This window comes from Mesoplodon mirus (assembly GCF_964341445.2).
Source record: "Mesoplodon mirus genome assembly, chromosome: 12".
In the NCBI taxonomy this organism is placed as follows: domain Eukaryota; kingdom Metazoa; phylum Chordata; class Mammalia; order Artiodactyla; family Ziphiidae; genus Mesoplodon; species Mesoplodon mirus.
Window position 1 is genome coordinate 1,424,970 of NC_138988.1, and position 22,647 is coordinate 1,447,616.

The 22,647-nt window shown below is 49.8% G+C and overlaps 2 protein-coding genes across 2 annotated transcripts in view; one reads left to right on the forward strand and one right to left on the reverse strand.

Moving 5' to 3' along the window:
• The window catches only part of KBTBD12 (kelch repeat and BTB domain containing 12), a gene marked incomplete at its 3' end in the record, with an annotated part of 42,119 nt that extends 27,062 nt beyond the window's left edge, over nt 1–15,057 (forward strand). Inside the window, exons 4-5 of the mRNA XM_082638949.1 lie at nt 319–516; nt 14,828–15,057. Coding sequence (XP_082495075.1) covers nt 319–516; nt 14,828–15,057 — 428 coding nt within the window. The remainder of the gene's footprint in view (nt 1–318; nt 517–14,827) is intronic.
• MGLL (monoglyceride lipase) overlaps nt 1–22,647 on the reverse strand; it is a 253,365-nt gene that overhangs the window by 229,774 nt on the left and 944 nt on the right. The gene's annotated exons all lie outside the window — the stretch shown is intronic.

Consider the following 22,647-nt stretch of genomic DNA (forward strand, 5'->3'; position numbering starts at 1 on the left):
CAAGCCAGAAATTCTTCCTCTAAAGGGAGGGTTATTGTGTGAGCCAGTGTTGGATGTTGTAGGTTATAAAGCCTGTGGTGGAATCAGCCTCATGGGTGAGCACAAACAGATAGAACATTAAGGATAAAACGAGATTAGCCTTGGCTATGGAGTCCACAGTAGACACTACCATTGCTTACAAATTATCTCAGAAGAAGCACCAGGCAACAGAAGCACACCAAGATCCATGAGCCTGAGATACAGACCCGGCAGAAAGGGGGCACTGCCCACGGGGACATCTCAGCTCTGGTCACCTCCTTTCTGTGTCACCCTCTGCAGGTGGAATCGGCTGCATAGGTCGAGACAAGGGTCAGGTTCGGAAGTGCCTTGACACGGTGGAGATCTACAACCCAGACGGGGACTTCTGGAGGGAGGGCCCACCCATGCCCAGCCCCCTGCTCTCACTTCGCACCAATTCTACCAACGCAGGAGCCGTGGACGGGAAGCTGTACGTCTGCGGGGGCTTCCACGGAGCAGGTACTGGTCAAGTTTTTTATGTCGATCTTGACCTCCCTTAACTGACCCAACGAACAATCCTAAGAGCAGGGTGGGCACTGGCAAAAGCAGTGACCTTGGGCAACTCACCAACCTCTGACCTTGGGTTTGCACGTCTACAAAGTGGGGCTACGCCCTCCACGGGCTGTCATAAGAATTAGGTGAGATCTGGTCTGTAATGTGTCTGGCACACAGCAGACACACAGTAAACGTGAGCTGAACACGACAAGAGGAGAAATGGGGGAGGGAAGGCTAATGCCAGATTGCAGGACTAAAGGAGAGATTTAAAAATATGAAGAGAGGGGCTTCCCTGGTGGGGCAGTGATAAGACTCTGTGCTCCCAATGCAGGGGGCCCGGGTTCAATCCCTGGTCGAGGAACTAGATTCCACATGCTTGCTGCAACTGAGAGTTTGCATACTGCAACTAAGGAGCCCACATGCTGCAACTAAGGAGCCCGCCTGCCACATCTAAGACCTGGGGTAACCAAAATAAATAAGTAAATAAGTATTTTTTAAAAAATAAATAAAAATATGAAGAACACATGGAAATAGGGGAATGACCAGAAACGCGGGGGGTTAGCTCTGCATTTATTGATCTTTACTGAAATCCTGCCCTCGGAAAACTCTCTTACTCCCCACTACTGACACGAGAAATAAATTGCTTGAAAGCCTTTCTAAGATAATACCTAATCTACGTGTTTATTACCGAACTCAGCTTCCACATATCTAATTGCTACCATCATTGCAATCTACAGTACGGATTTATAATTTTTTAAAGTAACAGGGAGATTTTTATTCTTTATTTTATTTTTTTAAATATTTGTTTATTTATTTGTTTATTTTGGTTGGCTGTGCCGGGTCTTAGTTGTGGCACACCGGATCTTTTAGTCAAGGCATGCGGGCTGTTGGTGGTGGCATGCAGAATCTAATTCCCCAACCAGGGATTGAACCAGGGCTCCCTGCCCTGGGAGCACAGAGTCTTACCCACTGGACCACCAGGGAAGTCCAGGGAGATTTTTAAATATGCACAAATTTAATAAGTAACTGTCTCCAAAGTTTGATTAGTTGCATCAGTAAGTAAGGTAGAATGCAGTTACAGTAAAAATGACTAACAGTTTAATTCTAACCTTCCTAATAGAAGTACTAGGCCAGGACATATCTAGGAAAAACATGCCCCAGGAGTACTTATAATTTTGGAAGCATGCCCAATTAAAATAGAGCTGCCCCTGCAGCAAAACCAAGCCTGCTATACACCTCCCTTTTTTTTTTTTTTTTTGCGGTACGCGGGCCTCTCACTGTTGTGGCCTCTCCCATTGCGGAGCACAGGCTCCGGACGCGCAGGCTCCGCGGCCATGGCTCACGGGCCCAGCCGCTCCGCGGCATGTGGTATCTTCCCAGACTGGGACACGAACCCGTGTCCCCTGCATTGGCAGGCGGACTCTCAACCACTGTGCCACCAGGAAAGCCCACCTCCCTTCATTTTTAAAGCACGTTATTATATGTAAGTTAAAGAATAAAGCTCTCATTAGGAATTAAAAGAGACTTAGGCGGTAGATGAACCCAATACAATGAGTGGACCTTACTTGGCTCCTGATTCAAACAAATCTTCTGGAGAAAGATATTTTTCAGGTAATCTGGGAAATTTGAGTGTGGACTGGAGTATTAGATGATATTAAGGAATGGTTAATTTTGTTAGGTCACAATAATAATGGCATTGTAGTTTTATATGAAAGAGGAAGAAAAAGGAAAAACGTTATGAACGATGAGAGACTGTGTAGAAGTTTTTATGGATGAAAATGATATGCTGTCCGGAACTTGTGTTAATCTACTCCAGCAAATATTTTTTAAAAAGTGAAAGGGGATGGGGGGCAAGAATAGATTTTACAACACTGGTGAAATGTTGGTCATTGTGAAAGCTGGATAATGGCTACAGGGGCTTTATTTACTAGATTTTTTTTCTTTCCACGCCACTCGGCTTGTGGGATCTTAGTTCCCTGACCAGGGATCGAACCCCGGGCCCTTGGCAGTGAAGGTGTGGAGCCCTAACCACTGGACTGACAGGGAATTCCCTATTTACTGGTTTTTGTATTCTTGAAAGTCCCCATGATAAGAAGCTTCAATTTTTCTTTCTCTATTTGTTCTTCAGATAACTTTACAAAACTTTTTTTTAACGGTTCTAGTATCTTTTATATTACACATCACATGCTTGTGTAAAGGTAGTAACCTGTCACAGTAGCAAGAAACCTGGCAGGGCAAGGAGATCTTGTAAAGACCCTTGTTGGAGCCCCGTGAGTGAGGAGGCCTTGGAGGAGACAGGAGAGCGCCCGGGTGCTGGACCACTCACCCCCCACCCCCAACACACACACACCCCCCGCCAGGGCCCTGCTCTCCATGCCCTGGCTGCGGGCTTTCTCTTGACCAGAAGAGAAGGGCAGAGAATACAGAGGGCGGCCTCAGGACCTCCAGAGCAGTGGGGGGTAATTAGTGTCTAAGGATCTAGAAGATACTCCCTTTTGTCTTGTTTCCTTGTCTTATCTTCCTTTGTATAATATTGAGTTAGAGAATTGATATCCCCAGTTTTTCAAGAATGTCTGAACTCACGCTCTGAGCCAATGTCTTTTCTTGGAACTGTAATGGACTCATAATGCTTCCAGCCAGAGGGAAAGGGATTTATTTACTATGCGAGCTCTCAAAGTCCCTTTTAATTATTTGGTTTTAAGATGGAAGATTGTCTGGGATTAGCTGAGTGAGTTGTCAATGGGGTTTTATGGAAAACAGAACAATTGTATAATAGCGTGCCCATTACGAACTAGAGATCTCAGCGTCAGACCTAAAAACAGGCACTGAATTTTCTCTCCTGTGTGACACAAACCTACTCATCCCATTTATTTACTCAAAAAACCACAGTCAAGAAAGTACTCTTTTAATCTGTTTAGTTAATTCCATAAAAATGTATTGAAACAAACTGTTTAGAGGCACTTGGGCTACAATTTTGAGATGCTCAACAGTTGATGGGAAATATAGACACCAAAACACATAATAAACATAGTAACTGCATATTGGTTAAAAGAGTAGGTTGAACACCTCAATTTTCTCCCACGTCCCACGAAAATGACAGTAAATGGAATGAACACAGTCAAACAAAGAGGAGAGAGGGCAACAGCAACACAGTTTTGGAAGCAGGAAAGCAGACGGATGAATAACTGCCCAGACATGAGACAGTTCAGGGCTAACCTGGCAACAGGAAAAGGAAGCACAAACCACAGAACCCCAGGCAGTCCTGGGGGTGGACAAGTCTGGAAGAGGGAATGAAGGTGACGCTGAAAACACGAGGACAGCAGCAAGACGGGAAGACCCCAATCTCCTGCCCTTCCCTCGACACTGAGATAAAGCCCCTCCTGCACCCCAACAAAGACCGAAGCTAAGGATTGGGGTGGGGCAGGCAATCAGTACTAAAAACAGGGAGCTGAAGAGAACAGCTACATCCTGAATCTTGAGATCATCAGCTTTCTTCCTTTTATGGCTCCCAGACGTGGGCAGCCATAACCTCCAGACAGGAGACTGGAAGATTATTCTTTGGGAACCTGACCAGCCCCAAAATAAGGCAAAGCCAAATCACCCCATAGAGGACCTCACAGAAAAGGCTTCCATGGTATCCCTCTCTTAAAGATGAGCAAACAGCTGGGGATCATCAGACGTCTGAGGAAAGCATGTACAGAAAAGGCAGAAATCAAAACATAAAAGAAGAAAAGCACCTGGAGGAAACAGGCTGTGCCAGGAGAAGCATCCTCGGAGAGATGAAAGAAAACGTGTGTCAGCACAACAGGAAAAGGATACTTAAAAGAGGTCTTGGAGGTTATAAATATGATAGCAGAAATTATATATACAATAGAAAACTTGGAGTGTAGAGTGGAAGAAACTTCTCAGGAAGCAGAGCAAAAAGCAATCAGACAGAAAATGAGAGAAAGAGAAAGTAAGTCCATGAGGTCCCATGGTTGAATAGGAGTTTCAGTAAAAAAAAAAAAAAAAAGAATAGAGAAAATGGAGGGACAAAACATCCATGAAATAAAGTAGGAAAATTTCCCAGAACTAAAATTACCAGTTGAAAGGAGACACCTCATCCCCAGCAGAGTGGAAGAAAACAGACACAGAGTAAAGCACATCCCTGCAATGTCACAGAACGCCAGGGACAAATGAGGATCCTGAAAGCTGCCAGAGAGAAAGGACTCATCTCGTAGAAAGTGTCAGGAATCAGAACAGCACCACACTTAGGAAACGTGACACTGGAAGCTAGAAGAAACTTAAGCTAATGCTTCAGAAGCCCTGGAGGAAAGTTACCTTCCACCTACACTTCCGTGCCTGCTGAACCTCTAAGTGTAGGGAGCACGGTCTCAGACATGCAATGTTCCCGAAATTTATCTCCTGTGCTCCCTTCTGTTAGGCTTTGCTTCCCGAAAACGAACACCTAAGCCAAGTACTAGTGGACAGGGGGCCAGGAAACAGGATTAAACACAGTGGAGGGAAGGACATTGAGGGGAGATCCCGGGATGACAGCTTGTACAGCGGCCTGAACAGCCAGTTCAGAAGGCAGCTGGTCAAAGGCTCTGGGGGAGGGGACTTGCAGAAGAGAAAACTGACCAAATCTTCATGTTCTGCAAGATTTAGACACTTGGAGAAGAGCGATGAAAACTAACAAAAATAAAACAATTGACTTGAGAGGAAACAAGCAGTTGTGCAGGAAAGGAGTGTGTGTCACACGGTCATGTGTGAATAGCATTGATAACAATCACGTCTAGTCATGTCAGCGGTAAACACGGAGCCTCAACCGTTCGGGGGAGTGGGGCAGACACGGTGGGGATGTGGTAGAAAGCTGAAACCACATTTTCTACAGTGGAAGTCAGGAGTGCATGGCTTCATCTGAGAAATCAAGAAGGGACTTCCCTCATGGTCCAGTGGACGTGGGTTCGATCCCTGGTCAGGGAACTAAGATCCTACGAGCCACGGGGCAACTAAGCCCGCGTGCCACAACTACTGAGCTCAAGCGCCTCAACTACAGAGAAGCCCGTGTGCCACAACTAAGATCCGACACAGCCAAAAAAATAATAATAATAAAAATAAAGAAAATAATAAAATAATAAAAATAAAGAAAATAATTTTTTTTAAAAGAAGTTGCAATAGTATAAAATATGTTATTTACAGATGACAGTGTTCAGTGCCAGAAGAACCAGCCAGGTTGAAAGGCAGAAAATGGGGAGGTGGGTAGGAGACAACCATTTTTAAGGCCTGAACCTTGTTAAGCTGTTTGGCTCTTTAAATCGTGTGCATGTATAACTGATAAAACAAAAGCAAATTTGAGATACATAAATAGAGTACATGTAAGGGAGGAACAATGAGGGGAGTATTAAGGAAAATATCAGCAGGTGAGCCTGCAGGGAGGTAATCCTCTGTGGGTCTCATGAATCTCTGAGCACCTGGGAGCAGAGACACTGCCTGCCTTTGTTCCGGAAGACCCTTTCAAGCGTGTTTGTACAGCAGACCACCTTAGAAAAGAGAGACAGTGCCTCCCTCCACGGCAAGGGCCATTGTAAAAGCTTCCGGTTCCTAAGCTTAGGGCTCCCCTCCTACAAGGCAGCCCACTGATTGTACAGGTGTCGCCTGACACTCTCCATGCTGCCCTGTGGGATTTGCGGCTCAGTACTTTTAAAATGCAGACACACTGGCTGCTGCTGTTGCTACAAGCGACCCCGTCCTTCCGCTATGACCAGGAGTTTCGTGTTGTAAAGTCTAAGACTCTTTTTTTTTTTTTGCTGTACGCGGGCCTCTCACTGCTGTGGCCTCTCCCGTTGCAGAGCACAGGCTCCGGACACACAGGCTCCGCGGCCATGGCTCGCGGGCCCAGCCGCTCCGCGGCATGTGGGATCTTCCGGGATCGGGGCACGAACCCGTGTCCCCTGCATCGGCAGGCAGACTCTCAACCACTGCGCCACCAGGGAAGCCCAAGTCTAAGACTCTTCACAGTTCTTGACAGAACTGTTGAGTTCTTTGACTCAGCAGAGGAAAGACAGAATCAAAAACTCTGTTCCCCACCCCCAGCACAGAGGGAGGAAGCCAACATTATGTTTCCAAAAGATCAGAGCTCATAACACCAACTCTTCACACACTTACAGATTTCATAGAAGAGGAGGGAACATTTCCCAACTCTTTCTATGAAGCCGGAATTTCCCTGATACCAAAACTGGACAAAGACATGCCAGAAAACTACGGGCCAATATCCCTTATGAATACGGTTGCAAAAATGCTCAGTAAAATACTAGCAAGCTGAATGTAGCAACATACAAAAAGAATTATGCATTCTAACCAAGCAGGCTTTATGCCAGGAATGAAAAGTTGGTTCACCATACAAAAACTAATCAGTGTAATACACCGTATTAGGCAGACCTGCTCTAAAAAAAGAAAGTTACAGAAAATTCTTCAAATGAAAGGCAACTGGTATCACTGAGAAACCTGGAACCTCACAAATCCAGGAAGACAAAGAGAAATAGTGAACACCCAGGTAAATATAATGGACAGTTTTCTCCTCTTCAGTTCTTCAGCACATGAATGGCAGTCGACAGCAAAAATTTTAACACTGTCTGATAGTGTTCTCAGTGTGGGTTAGTGCTACACAGAGAGGGCTGTCTCCCTTGTGGTGACAATTAAACGTAACGGGGTAGGTAGGCTAAGGGACTAGATGGGAGTGAGGGGGGTTCCTGCACCCACTTGAAGTGATGAAGTATCAGTGAAATAGTCTGTTAAAAGTTACTGTACTCCTGGGCTTCCCTGGTGGAGCAGTCATTAAGAATCCACCTGCCAATGCAGGGGACACGGGTTTGAGCCCTGGTCCAGGAAGATCCCACATTCCACGGAGCAACTAAGCCCGTGTGCCACAACTACCGAGCCTGCGCTCTAGAGCCCGCAAGCCACAGCTACTGAGCCCACGTGCCACAACTACCGAAGCCCGCATGCCTAGAGCCCATGCTCCGCAACAAAGAGAAGCCACCGCAATGAGAAGCCCACGCACCACAACAAAGAGTAGCCCCCGCTCGTCACAACTAGAGAAAGTCCGTGCACAGCAACGGAGACCCAATGCAGCCAAAAATCAATAAATAAGTAAATATTTTTTTAAAAGTTACTGTAATCCTTAGAACAACTACCAAAAAACAAACTATACAAAGAAGTATGCTTAAAAGTTCAAGATAAATTAAAATGGGATATTTAAAATATTCACATAATCCAAAAAGAAGAAGGAAAGGGGAAAGAGAGGAGCAAAACATGAAAGAAATAATAAAATAGTAGACCTGAATCCCAGTGTGTTGATATTTACATGAAATACGGTGGTCTTTTTTTAATATCTAAATTTATTTATTTATTTATTTTTGGCTGCGTTGGGTCTTCGTTGCTGCGTGCGGGCTTTCTCTAGTTGTGGTGAGTGAGGGCTACTCTTTGTTGCGGTGCGTGGTCTTCTCATTGTGGTGGTGGCTTCTCTTGTTGCGCAGCGCGGGCTCTAGGTGCACGGGCTTCAGTAGTTGTAGCACGAGGGCTCAGTAGTTGCGGCTCGTGGGCTCTAGAGCGCAGGCTCAGTAGTTGTGGTGCACGGGCTTAGTTGCTCCACGGCATGTGGGATCTGCCCAGACCAGGGCTCAAACCCATGTCCCCTGCATTGGCAGGCGGATTCTTAACCACTGCACCATCAGGGAAGTCCCAATACAGTGGTCTTTATCAAATCATTTCACCTCACAGACCTTCCACTTGCTTAATCTCATTTTTTAAAGTATTTTTCTTAAGAAAAAGAAAATAAAAAACTAATTTTCTTGAAAGCACCATTTCCTATTTGAACTCCTGTGTATCTCGAAGGGTAAAACACATTCTATGTTTCTTATAAATAAGCCCAGGGAATTCCCTGGTTGTCTAGTAGTTAAGACCCCACGTTCCCAGTGCAGGGGGCAGGGGTTCAATTCCCGTTCAGGGAACTAAGATCACGCGCAATGCACGGCACGGCCGAAGGAAAAAAAAAAGGCCCAGAATACTCAGAAGTTTGTTTATAGTCATTACTTGGGATGCCAATTACCCCTTGATCCAAAGTGGTTTTGTACATACATTCCTTCAATCGGTGGAAAATATAAAATCTCTGATTAACTAACTGAATTTCCAGACAGCGGAAGACTGTTTCTGTGCCACGTGATTTTACAGTATGCTGATGTACCGCAGGGGGCTGCAAAGGACTCCCCACCATCCCAACCTCGTTCGCAGAGGCAACTGCACGTCCTCAGACGGTCGTGTGGCTTTGGTTCTGGTTTTGCCCAAACCGGGTCCCTCCTCTAAGAGGTGCTCACTGTGATCGCGCCTTGGTTACACTCATCACCCTCTCCTTCCTGCTTGAGTCGGAGGCAGCTATATCACCCTTTCTGGTGACCGCTGGCTCCACCTCACTAGAGAGGGTAGGTAACACCCCCACCTGAGGACAAGCCCACCAGCTGGACAGGCCAGGTCAGCCTGCGCTCAGTAACCCGTTTTATGATTTATGATTGACTCACATACCTATTCATTCAAAATGCAATGGAACTTGACATGGCTTATAGAGAGGCACACGACACAATAAGAGCAATTAAAATAAATCAGGGGGCTTCCCTGGTGGTGCAGTGGTTAAGAATCCGCCTGCTAATGCAGGGGACACAGGTTCGAGCCCTGGTCCTGGAAGATCTCACATGCCGTGGAGCAACTGAGCCCGTGCACCACAACTACTAAGCCTGTGCTCTAGAGCCCACGAGTCACAACTACTGAGCCCACGTGCCGCAACTACTGAAGCCTGCGAGCCTAGAGCCCGTGCTCCGCAACAAGAGAAGCCACAACAATGAGAGAAGCCTGCATACTGCAACGAAGAATAGCCCCGCTCGCCGCAACTAGAGAAAGCCGGTGTACAGCAACGAAGACCCAACGCAGCCAAAAAAAAAAAAAAAAAAAAAAAATCAGGAAATGGAATGAAGGGAAAATAAAAACATATACACACCACTATATATACAATAGATAAACAACAAGGACCTACTGTACAGCACAGGGAACTCTTCTCACTACTCTATAATGACCTATATGGGAAAAGAATCTTAAAAAGAGGGCATGTATGTGTGTGTATAACTGATTCAGTTTGCTGTGCACCTGAAACTAACACAACATTGTAAATCAACTATACTCCAATATAAAATAAAATAAAAAAATTAAGAGAAAAAAAAAGCAAGCCAGATGGGGGTAAAGTCGCCAGCACTCTCATGCACTGGCTGTATGAGGACCACCAGTTCATCTCTGGTCCCTCTAGAGGCCAGAGTTGAAAGGACCACACGCCCAGCTACGGATTTGCAGTGTCCTCAGAGGGGAATAAACCACTGCTAGAGGGGCACAGCTTTTAAACGTGGAGAATTTCTCCCCTTAGCCTCATATAAGGCAGTGGGAAATGTCCTCAATAATATTCCTGTAATAAATCAAATGCAAGTCAGCATTTCACCAAAGAGCACGTCAGAAAAAAAAAAACTCTATAAGGGACTAAAAAATATCCCACGCTTTCAGTTTTCTGACAGTCTCACTGAATTGAATGATGAGATCTAGACTAAGGTGGTGCTTCTCAAGTTTGTCCACTGGAGTATATCCAACAACAGGGAGCAGCCCTATGGCACGTGGGGCTACAGCTGAGGCGTCTGCCACACCCACAGCATGTCTTTGGCATTCTCATCTTCAAACGCTCACGCGAATTCTTTATTTGCTTCGTATAAAATAACGTTTTCAACTGCTGACCCCTGGAGGCGGCCGGCCTCAGGGAGAGGTCCTGACTCCTCGAGTTAGTAAGATGCTGTTGCATTAAGTGTCTGTTTTTGGAGAATTAACTGAACTGAAACGAGCTGACACTGAATTCAGCCACCGGTTTCTTCTTCCTTGTGAGAGGATAACGTTTCAGGAGCCCAGGCTCACACACACGGGTAGGTACACAGCTCGCTCTCTGAGCTCCGTTAGGGTGGGAGCTTAGGAGAGCACCGGGACGGCCCACCGCGTGTGTGCCCTGTCAGGCGGTCCTGGCGGGAGCCCGGATCCCCGGGGTGCCTTCTTCCTGAGTCCCCGGCCACACCCAAGTCTGGGACGACTCAGTACACTCTCCCCTTCCCAGTCAAGAAAGCTCACTCATTACCTTCTTTACTTCTTTGACACTAATGCGGTAATTTTCATTCCATGTAAATTAAAGAGATTTCTAGGAAAGATGGTAATACGCATACATCGTTTAAAAAAATATGTCTCCCCAATAAACACCGAAATGAGCAAAAGGAAACAAAATTAATGAAGAAAACTCTGCCTAATCTAAAATTTTACAAGCCCCAGCCAGCATTAATTTGAATAAAGACATTGCAAGCCTTCATCCAGCTAAACCAAAACAAAACGAAACAGAAACCCAGGTGTGGGAGTGGTAAAACACATGTTCCAAGACACCGGCAGTAAAGGACCCAGAGAAGGCTCCTCCACCTCAACAGGAGGACGGGCAGGAAGAGGAAACGGTCGTCCTGGACGTCTGCCCCTCGATGGGCGGCCCCTGGGTCAGACCCGTCAGCCTCTCGCCGCCAGGGCTCTGCGGGGAATGGTGGTTTCCAGTACTGACGCCTGCCAGCAGCCACAGCGAGAAGGCCAGTGGCAGCCCCCAGCCTGACTGGGCCACCCACACCCCTCAGTTGCCCTCAAGCTGCCAAGCTACCTTCCGTTCAGTAAATCCCCACTTTGCTAAAGCCAGACAAAATTCGTGTCTGCTGGTGCCGCCAGGAACTCTAACGGACTCAACAAGCAGATTCCTTTTGCCCTTAACAACACAACTCAGAGACATATAAAACAGAAACTACACAAACCACAAGATAAATGGATAATCCTCAAGAACTGGATGGACTTTGAGACACCTGTCTCAGAAAGTCACAGACCCAAAAGATTTTTTTTTACAAAACTAAAGGAAAAAAAGATTTTGAGCTTCGTGTCTACGTAAGTTTTTAATTTAAGCTAATTACAATTAAATAAAAGTTAAAAATCAGCTCCTCAGTCTCACACTTCAAATGTGTCTAGTGGTTTCTGTATTGGACACTGCAGATTACAGAACATTTCCTTTATCACAGAGTTGTATTGGACGGAGCTGATAGCAAGATGTGGTGTATATATATTTATATTCCATGGAATATTATTCAGCACAACAAAGAAGGAAATCCTGCCACTTGCCACACAAGGATGAACCTGGAGGACATCATGCTAAGTAAGATAATCCAGACACAGAAAAACAAGTACCATATGATCTCACTTGCATGTGGAATCCAAAATAATCAAACTCACAGAAGCAGAGAGGAGAAATGGTGATTGCCAGGGACTTGAGGGAGGGGGAAATGGGGAGATATTGGTCAAAAGCTACAGACCTCCCTTTATAAAGTGAAGACGTTCTGGGGATCTAATATATGGCCAGTGACTCTAGATAATACTGGGAATTCCCTGGCGGTCCAGTGGTTAGGACTTGGTGCTTTCACTGCCATGACCCAGGTTCAGTCTCTGGTCAGGGAACTAAGATCCTGCAAGCCGCACAACGTGGACACAAAAAAACAAACAAAATACTGTATTGTATACCTGAAATTTGCTAAGTGGTCTCAACACATACACATACACACACATGTAACCATGCGGGGTGACGGGTGTGTGAATTAGCTTGATTGTGGCGATGGTTTCACAGCATGTGCACATCTCAATCGTCATCACATCGTGCACCTTAAATGTACACAATTTTTATTTGTCAATTGTGCCCCAATAGAGCTGGAAAAAGTAAATACTCACTTCCATACCTAATTTTGTAACATTTTCCTTAAAGAGGGCCTCCCAAGTCATGTAAGCTTTGGGTCCCACAGGGCCTGTCTCCTCCTGCCTCATCAACAAGCTGCAGGAAACACAGTCCCACCACGTCCTTCTTCATTCGAAAGGGCTCAGTGGTCTCGAGCGCAGGCTTTGAGGATCGCAGATCTGGGTGGGGGTTCCGGCTCTGCCACTTCTAGCCGTGTGCCTGTAGGCAGGTGCTCTGAGTCTCAACCCTTAGTCTGAAGACAGGGGTGAACTGGCGCTTGCCCCACAGGGTGGCGAGATATAACATGTCAGCGCAGCCGGCTCACAGTAAGCACGGCACACACAGCCCACTGTAAGCACACAGTGGGTGTCAGCTATGACTATTGTTTGGTGTTTTTGGAGCGAAGGTTCATTCAGGAAACGCAGGTGAAAAGGGGCATTTTCAGACAAACAAACGCTGAAGGAGTCTGCCGTAAGAAGACATCCCCTACAGCATGTGCTTTGGCATAAGGAAAACTGACCCTGATGAAAAGTCTAAGATGCAGGAGAGAATGAAGAGCAATGCAAGTGTAAATACGTGGGTCATTCTGTGAGCATTTACCATACAGAACAACAATAATAATGCCTTTCAGAGTCTACAGATAGAAAGGAAATGCACATCAACAAAGGCTAATAAATTGGGAGGGAAGTAAATATAATTAAACTATTCTAAGGCCTTCCAAGAGGACGGTCAAGGTATTGATTAATCAGATCTTGGTAAACTGGGTGTGCAACTTTTAATCTAGGGTAACCCCTACCAAAAGAATAGAAATGGGGGGAATTCCCAGGAGATCCAGTGGTTAGGACACAGTGCCTTCACTGCCGGGGCCCAGGTTCGATCCCTGGTTGGGGAACTAAGATCCTGCAAGCCACACAGCGTGGCCAAAAAAACCGAATACAAATGGGGTTTATAATTTCTGAATCAGTGGAGGAGAAGAAATGGAATGATAAAAAACACTCAGTCTAAAAGACAGCATTAAAGGAGAAAAGAACGAGTGAGACAAGGACGGTTCACAAATGGGATGTTAGATTTAAACCAAAATACATCAGTTATTGCATTAAATGTAAATAGATGAAATGTTCCAGTTAAAAGACAAAGATTATCAGAATGTTCTTTAAAATTGTACCTTTTGCTACTTATGATATTAGTCAAAAGAATTCTAATGGAACTTATTCTAGAGTAAGAGGGTCAATTAAATGATAAATTTATAAATGATAAAATTTGTATTTACTTAATAACAGACTCAAAATGTGTACACTAAAAACTGACAGAACTAAAAGGAGAAATAGACAAATCGATAATCTTAGTGGGATAGCTTCACACAGCTCTCTGAGTAACAGACAGAACAAGCCCACAAAAAGCAGTAAATATGTAGAAGATTTGAATAACATGACCTAACGGACATATATGAACAACTATAAAACCCACATCCTTTACAAGCACACATAGACCATTTTCAAGTATTGACTGTTATATGCCAGGACTGGGCACTTTTCCATACATTATCTCCTCTTATCATCATAAAGTTGTGAAACAGTCGTCTGGCCTGGAAATCTCCCATCTGCCCTCCCAACCCACGCACCCCTTCTCTATCTTACTCCGTGTCCTGTAAAGCCGACCTGTGTGAGCTGCATTCACAGGCTCCTTTCCCCTCTGGACTCTGGCTGGGTTTAGCCAGAATTGTTGGGAGAAAGAAGGGTAGAATAAGGGCATTTGTTCTCCCCACCCCTCTGCGGGGTTGCCAGGAGGGTCCCTGGGGATGGCTAAGCTCCAGGCAGCTGCCCTCTCCAAGTTCCTGTTCCCACCCCTCCCCCTGCGGCCTTTCAGGTGGCAACGGCCCAGCTGCTCTTAGTCCTGGGGGCTGTGCCATCCCTCGTGGGTCTTCCTAAATGTTGCCCACACCTTTCCAAACTCTCTTAAATTGCCCAGTTAGACTGTGCCATCTGTCTCCTGCAAGGACCCTGGCTGTGTCCCAGCATCCTATCTGCAGTTAAGGAAACGTAAGCTCAGGGAGGCCAGTGGCTCACACGAGGTCGTGAGACCTCCTCTCACAGGTGCAGAATTAAGGATAGTCTCCCCCCTTGCTGGTATCTTTAATAAATCGCTAACACGACCCTGGAACACCCCTTCCGCTTTAGACAACAGTATGCCCTGTCACTGTGTCTGAGTAACGCCTGAATGTGAGTGGTCACGTGGCCTTTCTTGGTTTCTTAAACATCAGGAACACGGTGTCTTCCACAGTACAGTATTCGGCTGTTTGTTAATTAATTTCTGCTGCATAATACCTTTTAGAGGAAGTTGTTTAATAGCAGTGATGACCTCTGAATTTAACACTGCGTGACATTTGATATTTTGTCCTCCTCCTTTGCTGTTTTTCAGATCGCCACGAAGTTATCTCCAAAGAGATATTGGAGCTGGACCCCTGGGAGAACCAGTGGAATGTCGTGGCCGTCAACGCCCTCATGCACGACAGCTATGATGTCTGCCTGGTGGCGAGGAAGAATCCCCGTGACCTCATCCCCCCGCCTTCAGAGTCAGTGGAGGAGAGTGGGGGCACTGAGGTCTGTGTCTCTGTGGGACCCCCAAGGTGTCTGCCAAGGAGGCACTAGGGATGGAGAGCCCACGGCACGTGTGGGACGTGTGCATTGCATGCATCGCGACCCTGTGCAGAGCGGCATGCGCTGGGCACTGCAGGGGGTGTGTGCAGAGTCCACCCTCTGGTACCCAGGCTTTGCAGTTTCTTCCCCAAGCTTGGAGGGTAAGGGTGGAACCCTCCGCCTGCTTCACCCACAGTTGAGCATATCAGAAAACAGCCACTCCCAAGATATAATTTAGGGATGACATTTAAATAACACATAGAAATCCATCTATTTTACTTACTGTCTATGCTTCTGGAAGCCCAGTGGATTCAAAGAATGCATTTTGGTAGCTATTCTTCACCAATTTCCCAGGAGTTTCACACGCACAAGGCTCTTGTTTAAGCAGGAACGGTCAGTAAATTCCCTAGAGCTTCCCCAGGGGAAGACCATCCTAGACTGAGACGCTTTCTTCAGTGCAGAGCTGTGTGACTGTCATGACTGCTCCCCGTGTCCCCAGGTTCCAGCTGCTAACCCAGGCAGGAGGGACAGGTCCATGGAAGCTGGAGCCAGTTGGAAACCTGCTTCTGCCACCACAAAACAGGACCAGTCAGACCCAGGGCGGGCTGTCCCATGTAGGCTAGACTCTCAGAAGGCAGGGCCACACCTGTGTCTTTGCAGGTGTACCCCAAGTGCCCATGGCAGTGCCTGGCACATGCATGGGTCTTTGGGTGGCCAGCATGGGGAATGCCCCTGCTCCAGCCATGTGACCACAGTGGAAGCTGCCAGTTTCCCTGGATGGGGCTGGGGGGTGGGCTCGTGGGAGGGCCGTGACTTTTCTAGATGCACTGAGTTCGGGATCTAGGCTCTCGTCCCAGCTCTGCTTCTTAGCACGCTGCATGATCCTGGGCAGCCCAGCCTTTCTAAAGCCTTATTCTCCTCCCATGCAGAATGGGAAGGAAAGTGCTCCCTAGGGTTGGTGGAGAATTGAGTGAGAAAGCGCTGAGCACAGTGCCTGTGAGACGCAAAACAGGAAGCGTTCTTTAGCTGCTGATACTTTCATGATCATTATCGTCGTAATCAGCATCTCCTGAAGCACAGTGCCCAGAACACCCGGGCTTGGCGTGGCATCTTGGGGTTTCAGAGGGAGATGTGCATGGGGTCTGAGATTGCTCTGAAGCCCCAGCCCCTCCAGGTCCAGGTGGGCTACTGATAAACCAGGGTTTCTTTTGGGCCCTGGATGCTGCTCCTCTGACCCATATTTGTAACTCTGCTCTCCTGTTGGATAGCGTGAGAGATTCTGCCTCAAACATTTCCCCGTTTTCCCCTTAACTGAAGGCTGTCCCAATGTGGCATGGGAGGACTCGTAAAACTGGGACTGTTTGCTAGTTCTGTTCCTTGTGAGACAGGATGGTTAGGCGCTGAGCAGGGGGCATGGGGGAAGTGGTCCAGATGTTGACAGAAGCTGCAGTTGCCAGTCACGCCGGCTCAGTCTGTGCTCGTCAAGGAGGCATCACTGTTCTCACTGATTGACTTTATAATGAGCAAATGCTCTAAAAATGAATATTAAATAAAATGTCACTGATGGAAGATCGCTTTCATTTTGGTTTTCATACTGCAATTCAATGTACTTTTCATCTGGGGAGGGGACGCTCAGCACTTCTGGGCAGGAACCAGAGTCGGGGATGACCAGCCTCAAGGACCTCGGGAGCGAGGCCCAGAGGCCAGGACGTGTGAGGTGGGCAAGGGCAGGGCAGGGGGTGCGGTTCCCAGGGCGGCTGAAGCACCGGAGGAAGCCCAGGAAGCCAAGACAAGAAGATGGGGCCACACAGAAGGCCCCCATGGCCACCCCAGGAGCCCGGCCCTGGTGCATCAGCCACACGTCTCCCGGCGAGGAAGTCCTTTAAGACCGTCCCCCACAGTCCAGTGTATTCGATCAAGCAGGGTGACAGCAGACACAGCAGGTGGGTAGGAGGCCTCGCGGGGCCCGCGTCTCAGCTGAACCAGCCCCACAGCAGTGGGAGCCGTGCAGGGCCAGCGCAGCCGGGTGGAGGCATCAGCAGGCTGCCGCGAGTCAGAGCCGGAGATGCCGGAAGTTTGAGCAAAGAGCGCAGTGGGTCAGCCAAACCGCAAGACCAGAAAATCTTTCAAAGGGTGGTGCCCCCTCCACCAGGGGTCCTTAGAGAGAGCCCCAACCGGATGGCCTACGCTGTCCACCCCAGGCCCTGCTGGAGCACCAAGAGAGAATAGCTGGGGGGTGCACAGTCAAGGCACCCCACTCCCCCGCCAGCACCAGCACACCCCGCCGGGGGGCCCCGGCTCTTCTTGTTCCCAGCTCACTGGCCATCGCAATCCCGTTCCCATCTCCGGCGGTCAGCTTAGCACAACACGTGGACCATTCAGGGAAGGAGACGTAAGGGAGCTCTATGGAGGGGCTTCGGGGAGAGGCCTTCTTGCTCTTTGACAGACGTGGAGAAGAAGACATGGGCTCTTCTGCTGAGACTCTTCTAGGCTGCAGGGCCCCTGGAACTGCAGAGACTGTGCTGCCGTGAGGAGCGGTCTGCAGCTGGTCCAGAGAGCCGGGCGGGATGGGGGATGGGAAGGCCCCCGTCCTGGGCGACACAGAAGAGCCACAGAACGAACCAGCCACAGGACTTCCTGCTAGACGCTCACTGTTTGGATAAATGTTCCTTATTGTTCAGGCTGCCTGGAGTTGCTTGCAGCCTGAGACTTCCGAACGATACTCCAGTCTTCCTCTGCCAAAGTCGCTTTTTCCTGGGATGACACACGTCACCTCTGCCAAAGGGGAGGGCTCAGCCCTGGTCCCTGGGACGTCTGGTGATGAGAGGCTTTGGTTCTTGCAGGGAGGAGAGGTGTGCACGCCTGGTGAGTGCCCATGGTTCACGACCCCGAGCCATTTCTTAGCTATGTCTAGGGTATTTCTCTTCTCTGACCTTTGCCGTTGTGGATTACTGCATACCCCACCCACCACCTGTGTTTGTAAATAAACGTTACTGGAACACAGTTATGCCTACTGTGTACGTATTGTCTGTGAGTGGTTTCACACTGCAACAGCAATGTCCTGGAAGCGCAGTAGACCTCTGGCCCTTCAGAAAAAGTCTGCCAACTCCTGGTGTACGCCATCAAACTCTCTTGAGGAGAACTAGTGAGCTAAGGGAGTATGTAAATTATAAAGGAGTACACGTGCGTACTCCTCTATGTTTACATATATAACATTTTACGTATATATAAACATATATAACACGGCTCTATCCCATTCTTCTTTCACTCAGTAGTGTGCTTAGAGAGACTATTCCACACTCTCTCCCTTTTCACCAGCTACATAGGATTCCATCATCGATGCAGCATAATTTCTTTAACAAACCACCAAGCGGTGGATGTTTCTGTTGTTTCCTCCAGCTGTTCTTTTTTTTTTTTTAATTTTCACGGCTGCACCCTGTGGCACGGGGGATCTTAGTTCCCTGACCAGAGATTGAACCCACGCCCCTTGCATTGGAAGCTCGGAGTCAACCACTGGAGCACCAGGGAAGTCCCCTTCTTCCAGCTGCTCTTTGAAGGGGACTCCATTCTTTGCTTTAGGCTCTGACACCAAAGTCCAGGCTGGGGGCTGTTTAGGGGGTGGGGTCTGCATTGCATTTAGGTTCTCTACGGAAGCTCAGGAAGCTCAGGAGCGTGAGGGGTGGATGCCGGAGCCTACCTATCCGTGCTGTACGTGGCCTCAGGCCACAGAGACAGGACAGGTAGCAGCCACGTCGTCGGGGAACAGACCAGTCTCCTGCAGGCGGGTCTGAGCTGGGCAGGGGGCCATCGGGAGCGAGCGGGCAGGGGGCACCGAGAGGACACCACTGGCAGGCTGTGCCCATCCTGCAGCGTCAGAGGCTCAGCGGTGGATGGTCTCCACCGGCCGTGGAGCCCAGGACAAATACACGGGTTGGAAAGAGCTAACAAGCTCCAGTTCCAGGCCAAACACAAGGTTTCCCACACCAAGGCCACCCGTTTCAGGTCGGAGGCAACCCCACTGAAGGCTTGTTTCTCAGCCTTCCCAGTGCTGTGGGTCTGCAGAACGACATTCCAAAAGGGAAGTGCGCCAGTGCAGGACCTGCAGCCTCTGAGAGCGTGGACCAGGGAGGGGCGGGGGCAGCCCCAGCCCGGAGCTGACGGCCCCCAGCTCTGAGGGAACCACTCTCTCCCCTTCTCCACCTCCGCTGAGCACACACCAGACACTGCCAGGTTGTCGAGAATAAAGCAAGAGGCCGCCGCGCCGTGGAGGGACTGCTCAGAGGGAAGGTGGTCAGCACGTTCTGAGCGCTTTTACGGAGCCCGGCCCTGCTCCCCACGCGGTCACGTCCTGGAGGAGAGAAGAGACCTCACGGATAGTGAAGTGGCCTCCCGTGCGGGGCTGGGGTCCGAACCCAGCTCTCCAGGCAAGCAGGCAGCACAGCCCATCGCCGCCAGGTGTCCTGGAGGGACACGGAGGGCCTCAGGGAGCTAAGGTCAGGGCGTTGGCAGGATGCTCTCCCCTTGGAGGCTTTGGGAAGAACCCACATCCCTGACTTTTTCAGTCTCTAGAGGCCACTGGTGATTCTTGGCTTGTGGCTGTTCCTCCATCTTCAAAGCTGACAATCCATCTTCACATCTCCTCCTCTGACACCCCCCTTCTGATCCCCTCCCACGGGTGAGGACCTCAGATGGCGCTGGGCCCACACAGATATCCAGGACCACCTTCCCATCTTAAGGGCATCTGATTGGCAATTAATTCCCCCTTGCCATGAAAGGTTCCGTGGGTCAGCATGCACACGTTTGGGGAAAACCATTGCTCTGCCTACACACCATCTAACGCGTAGAACTGCCCATAAAGCACATCTGTTCACAGCCTGTGTGGGATCTCACGTGGACACCAAGGGCCAGGGCCACTGGGGCACAACAGCAGGTGTAAATGCAGGCGCTGTCGGAGGCCCCATGACATCCCCGTGGGGGACAGTGAGAGAGGAAGGCTCCCCTCACCTGCAGGATGACCTGCAGGATGACCTCCATTCTGCTCTAACAAGGGCCACAGATTCAAAGAAGTAAGGTGACCACTACACATGAGCCATCACATAAGTGACTCACTTCTCTGAGAAAGTGACACTAACTGTTGGGGCAGCCTGGCACGGGGAGGGCTGGGGGGAGTGGTCCTGGGGCCAGTCCGCAGGGCAGGTGACTGGCGGGCTTGGGCGTGCTGGATAGATGAACAGGATGGGCATTCCAGACCCAGGAGCAGCCTGTGCTGAGGCCCCACATGGGGAAGGGCGTGGTGGGCAGTGTGAGGGCACTGGCCAGGCTGAGCGGGCGGGGTCACCATCACCACACCTCCTGGGTCACCATCCTGGGGTCCAGCCATCCCCTCCTGGGGTGCCTGCCCACCCCCATCCCCCACGCCTTCCCGGGCTGGCATCTCGCAGAGCCTCAAGCAGCTGAGACACACAGTCAGTGAAGCAGCTCCTCCCTCTGGTGGCTGGACCGGACAGTGTTCCTGCAACAAGGCTGTAGCCGGGAGCCCTGACACCAGGACACGCTCCCTCCCTGGGGGCCAGGGAGCCACCGGCAGGTGCACAGCTGCTCGGACGCCACCTGGATGGCTGGGCTCAGTCCCTCAGGGTTGTCTACAACAGGGAACAGAAAGAAGGCCTGCGCCTACGAACGGGTCAGCAAAAAAGCTGGGAAAACGGGCAAAGAGATGAGCACGTTTCACAGAAAGGGCGCCTGGAGCGGCCAATAAACCACGAAAGGTGCTCGACCTCGGGGATCAGGGAAGAGCAAGTCCACCTGGAAGAGGGACCACTTCACGCCCTCGTGGGCAGGAGCGGAGGCAGTCCTGGGGGCGCTGTGCTGGCCCTGCGGTGGATGTGCTGAAGAGGCCCGAGAAGCCCCTACGGAGAACAGTGTGGCGTCACCGGCTCAGGCCCCACCCACCCTCCTGGAGGCCAAGCCAGCGCCCCCCCCCCCGCCCCCACCACCACCAGCTCTCACCGAGACTCACAGCAGTGTTCCTGCGATGGGGGTAAGGAAACAAACCAGTGCCCTGGACAGGAGAAAGGACGAGAGTCCAGGTACAGTTGTGTGCGCGACTTCTAAAGAAGGTCTTTATTTATTTATTTATTTTTTGCGGTACGCGGGCCCCTCACTGTTGTGGCCTCTCCCGTTGCGGAGCACAGGCTCCAGACGCGCAGGCTCAGCGGCCACGGCTCACGGGCCCAGCCGCTCCGCGGCATGTGGGATCCTCCCGGACCGGGGCACGAACCCGTGTCCCCTGCATCGGCAGGCGGACTCTCAACCACTGCGCCACCAGGGAAGCCCATAAAGAAGGTCTGTAAACGAAGGACGTGTGACTTCCCCTTCCTCCCTCCTGCTGGATGGAATGTGGATGTCTGGCTGGCACCTGAGCAGCTGGGTCGCACTATGAGGTGTCACACGTGGCAGAGCAGTAACACAGAAGGAGCCTGGGCCTCGGAGGCCACGGGGACTGGCAGCAGCCCTGGGATGGCTACTTCCAGACTCCTTGGAAGGTAGAGAAGTGAAGTGTCTGAGCTGCTGTTATTTGGGATTTTCCGTAACAAGCAGCCAAACGTAATCCTAAGTGACACAGACACCATGGAGGACAAGTGAGCAACGGACAGGAGCCCTTTAGAAGCCTGTGGAGGGTGGACTGGACAGGGCCACCCAGGAGGGAGGAAGGACAGTTACTGGGTGATGCATTTGTCCTGGCAGTGGACGCTGTGCCCAAACAAGGGGGGTGATGGCGGGGGATGGGCCAGAAGACACGGAGGAGGTCAGTGCTGGATGTGGATATGATGACCACAACAGAGCAGTGAGATGGGTTCAAATTTCTGAGTCTGGAATTAGGAAACTGATGATTCTGTTGAACACAGTAGGAAACGAGGCAAGGAGAATGTTTGTGAAGCAAGGGGACAAACTTGATTTTCCCTTCTTGCTCAGATACTAATTTTCTGAGTCCTTTTAGACCCACACTAATTTCCAGTGGGCTCTTACTAATAAAGAATGGCTTTTTTTTTTTTTTGCGGTACGCGGGCCTCTCACTGTTGTGGCCTCTCCCGTTGCGGAGCACAGGCTCCGGACGCGCAGGCTCAGCGGCCGTGGCTCACGGGCCCAGCCGCTCCGCGGTATGTGGGATCTTCCCGGACCGGGGCACGAACCCGCGTCCCCTGCACCGGCAGGCGGACTCTCAACCACTGCGCCACCAGGGAAGCCCTAAAGAATTGCTTTTAACAAAACTCAGGGGAGTGATTTGTGAACACAAAGGGGACCGTCAATTACTGACTGACGGACCCCCTTCAGGAAGCACCGGCATGCTAAGTGCTGTACACACTTTTGCTCACTGAGTTCTCAGCCCTGCGACACAGTTCAGGAGATCACGACTCGGGTTAGGCTACCTGCCCGCAGTACCAGGGCTCATCAGACACCTGGGTTTGAAGCCGGGCCTTCCGACTCCAAAGCCGGGACCGGGAATCTCGACAAGAATGCTCTTCAAGGCAGCCTGGGCTGAGCACGAAGATGCAGGCCTGCCTCGCACACGGAAGGCGTCCCCGCTGACGGACCAGCCCG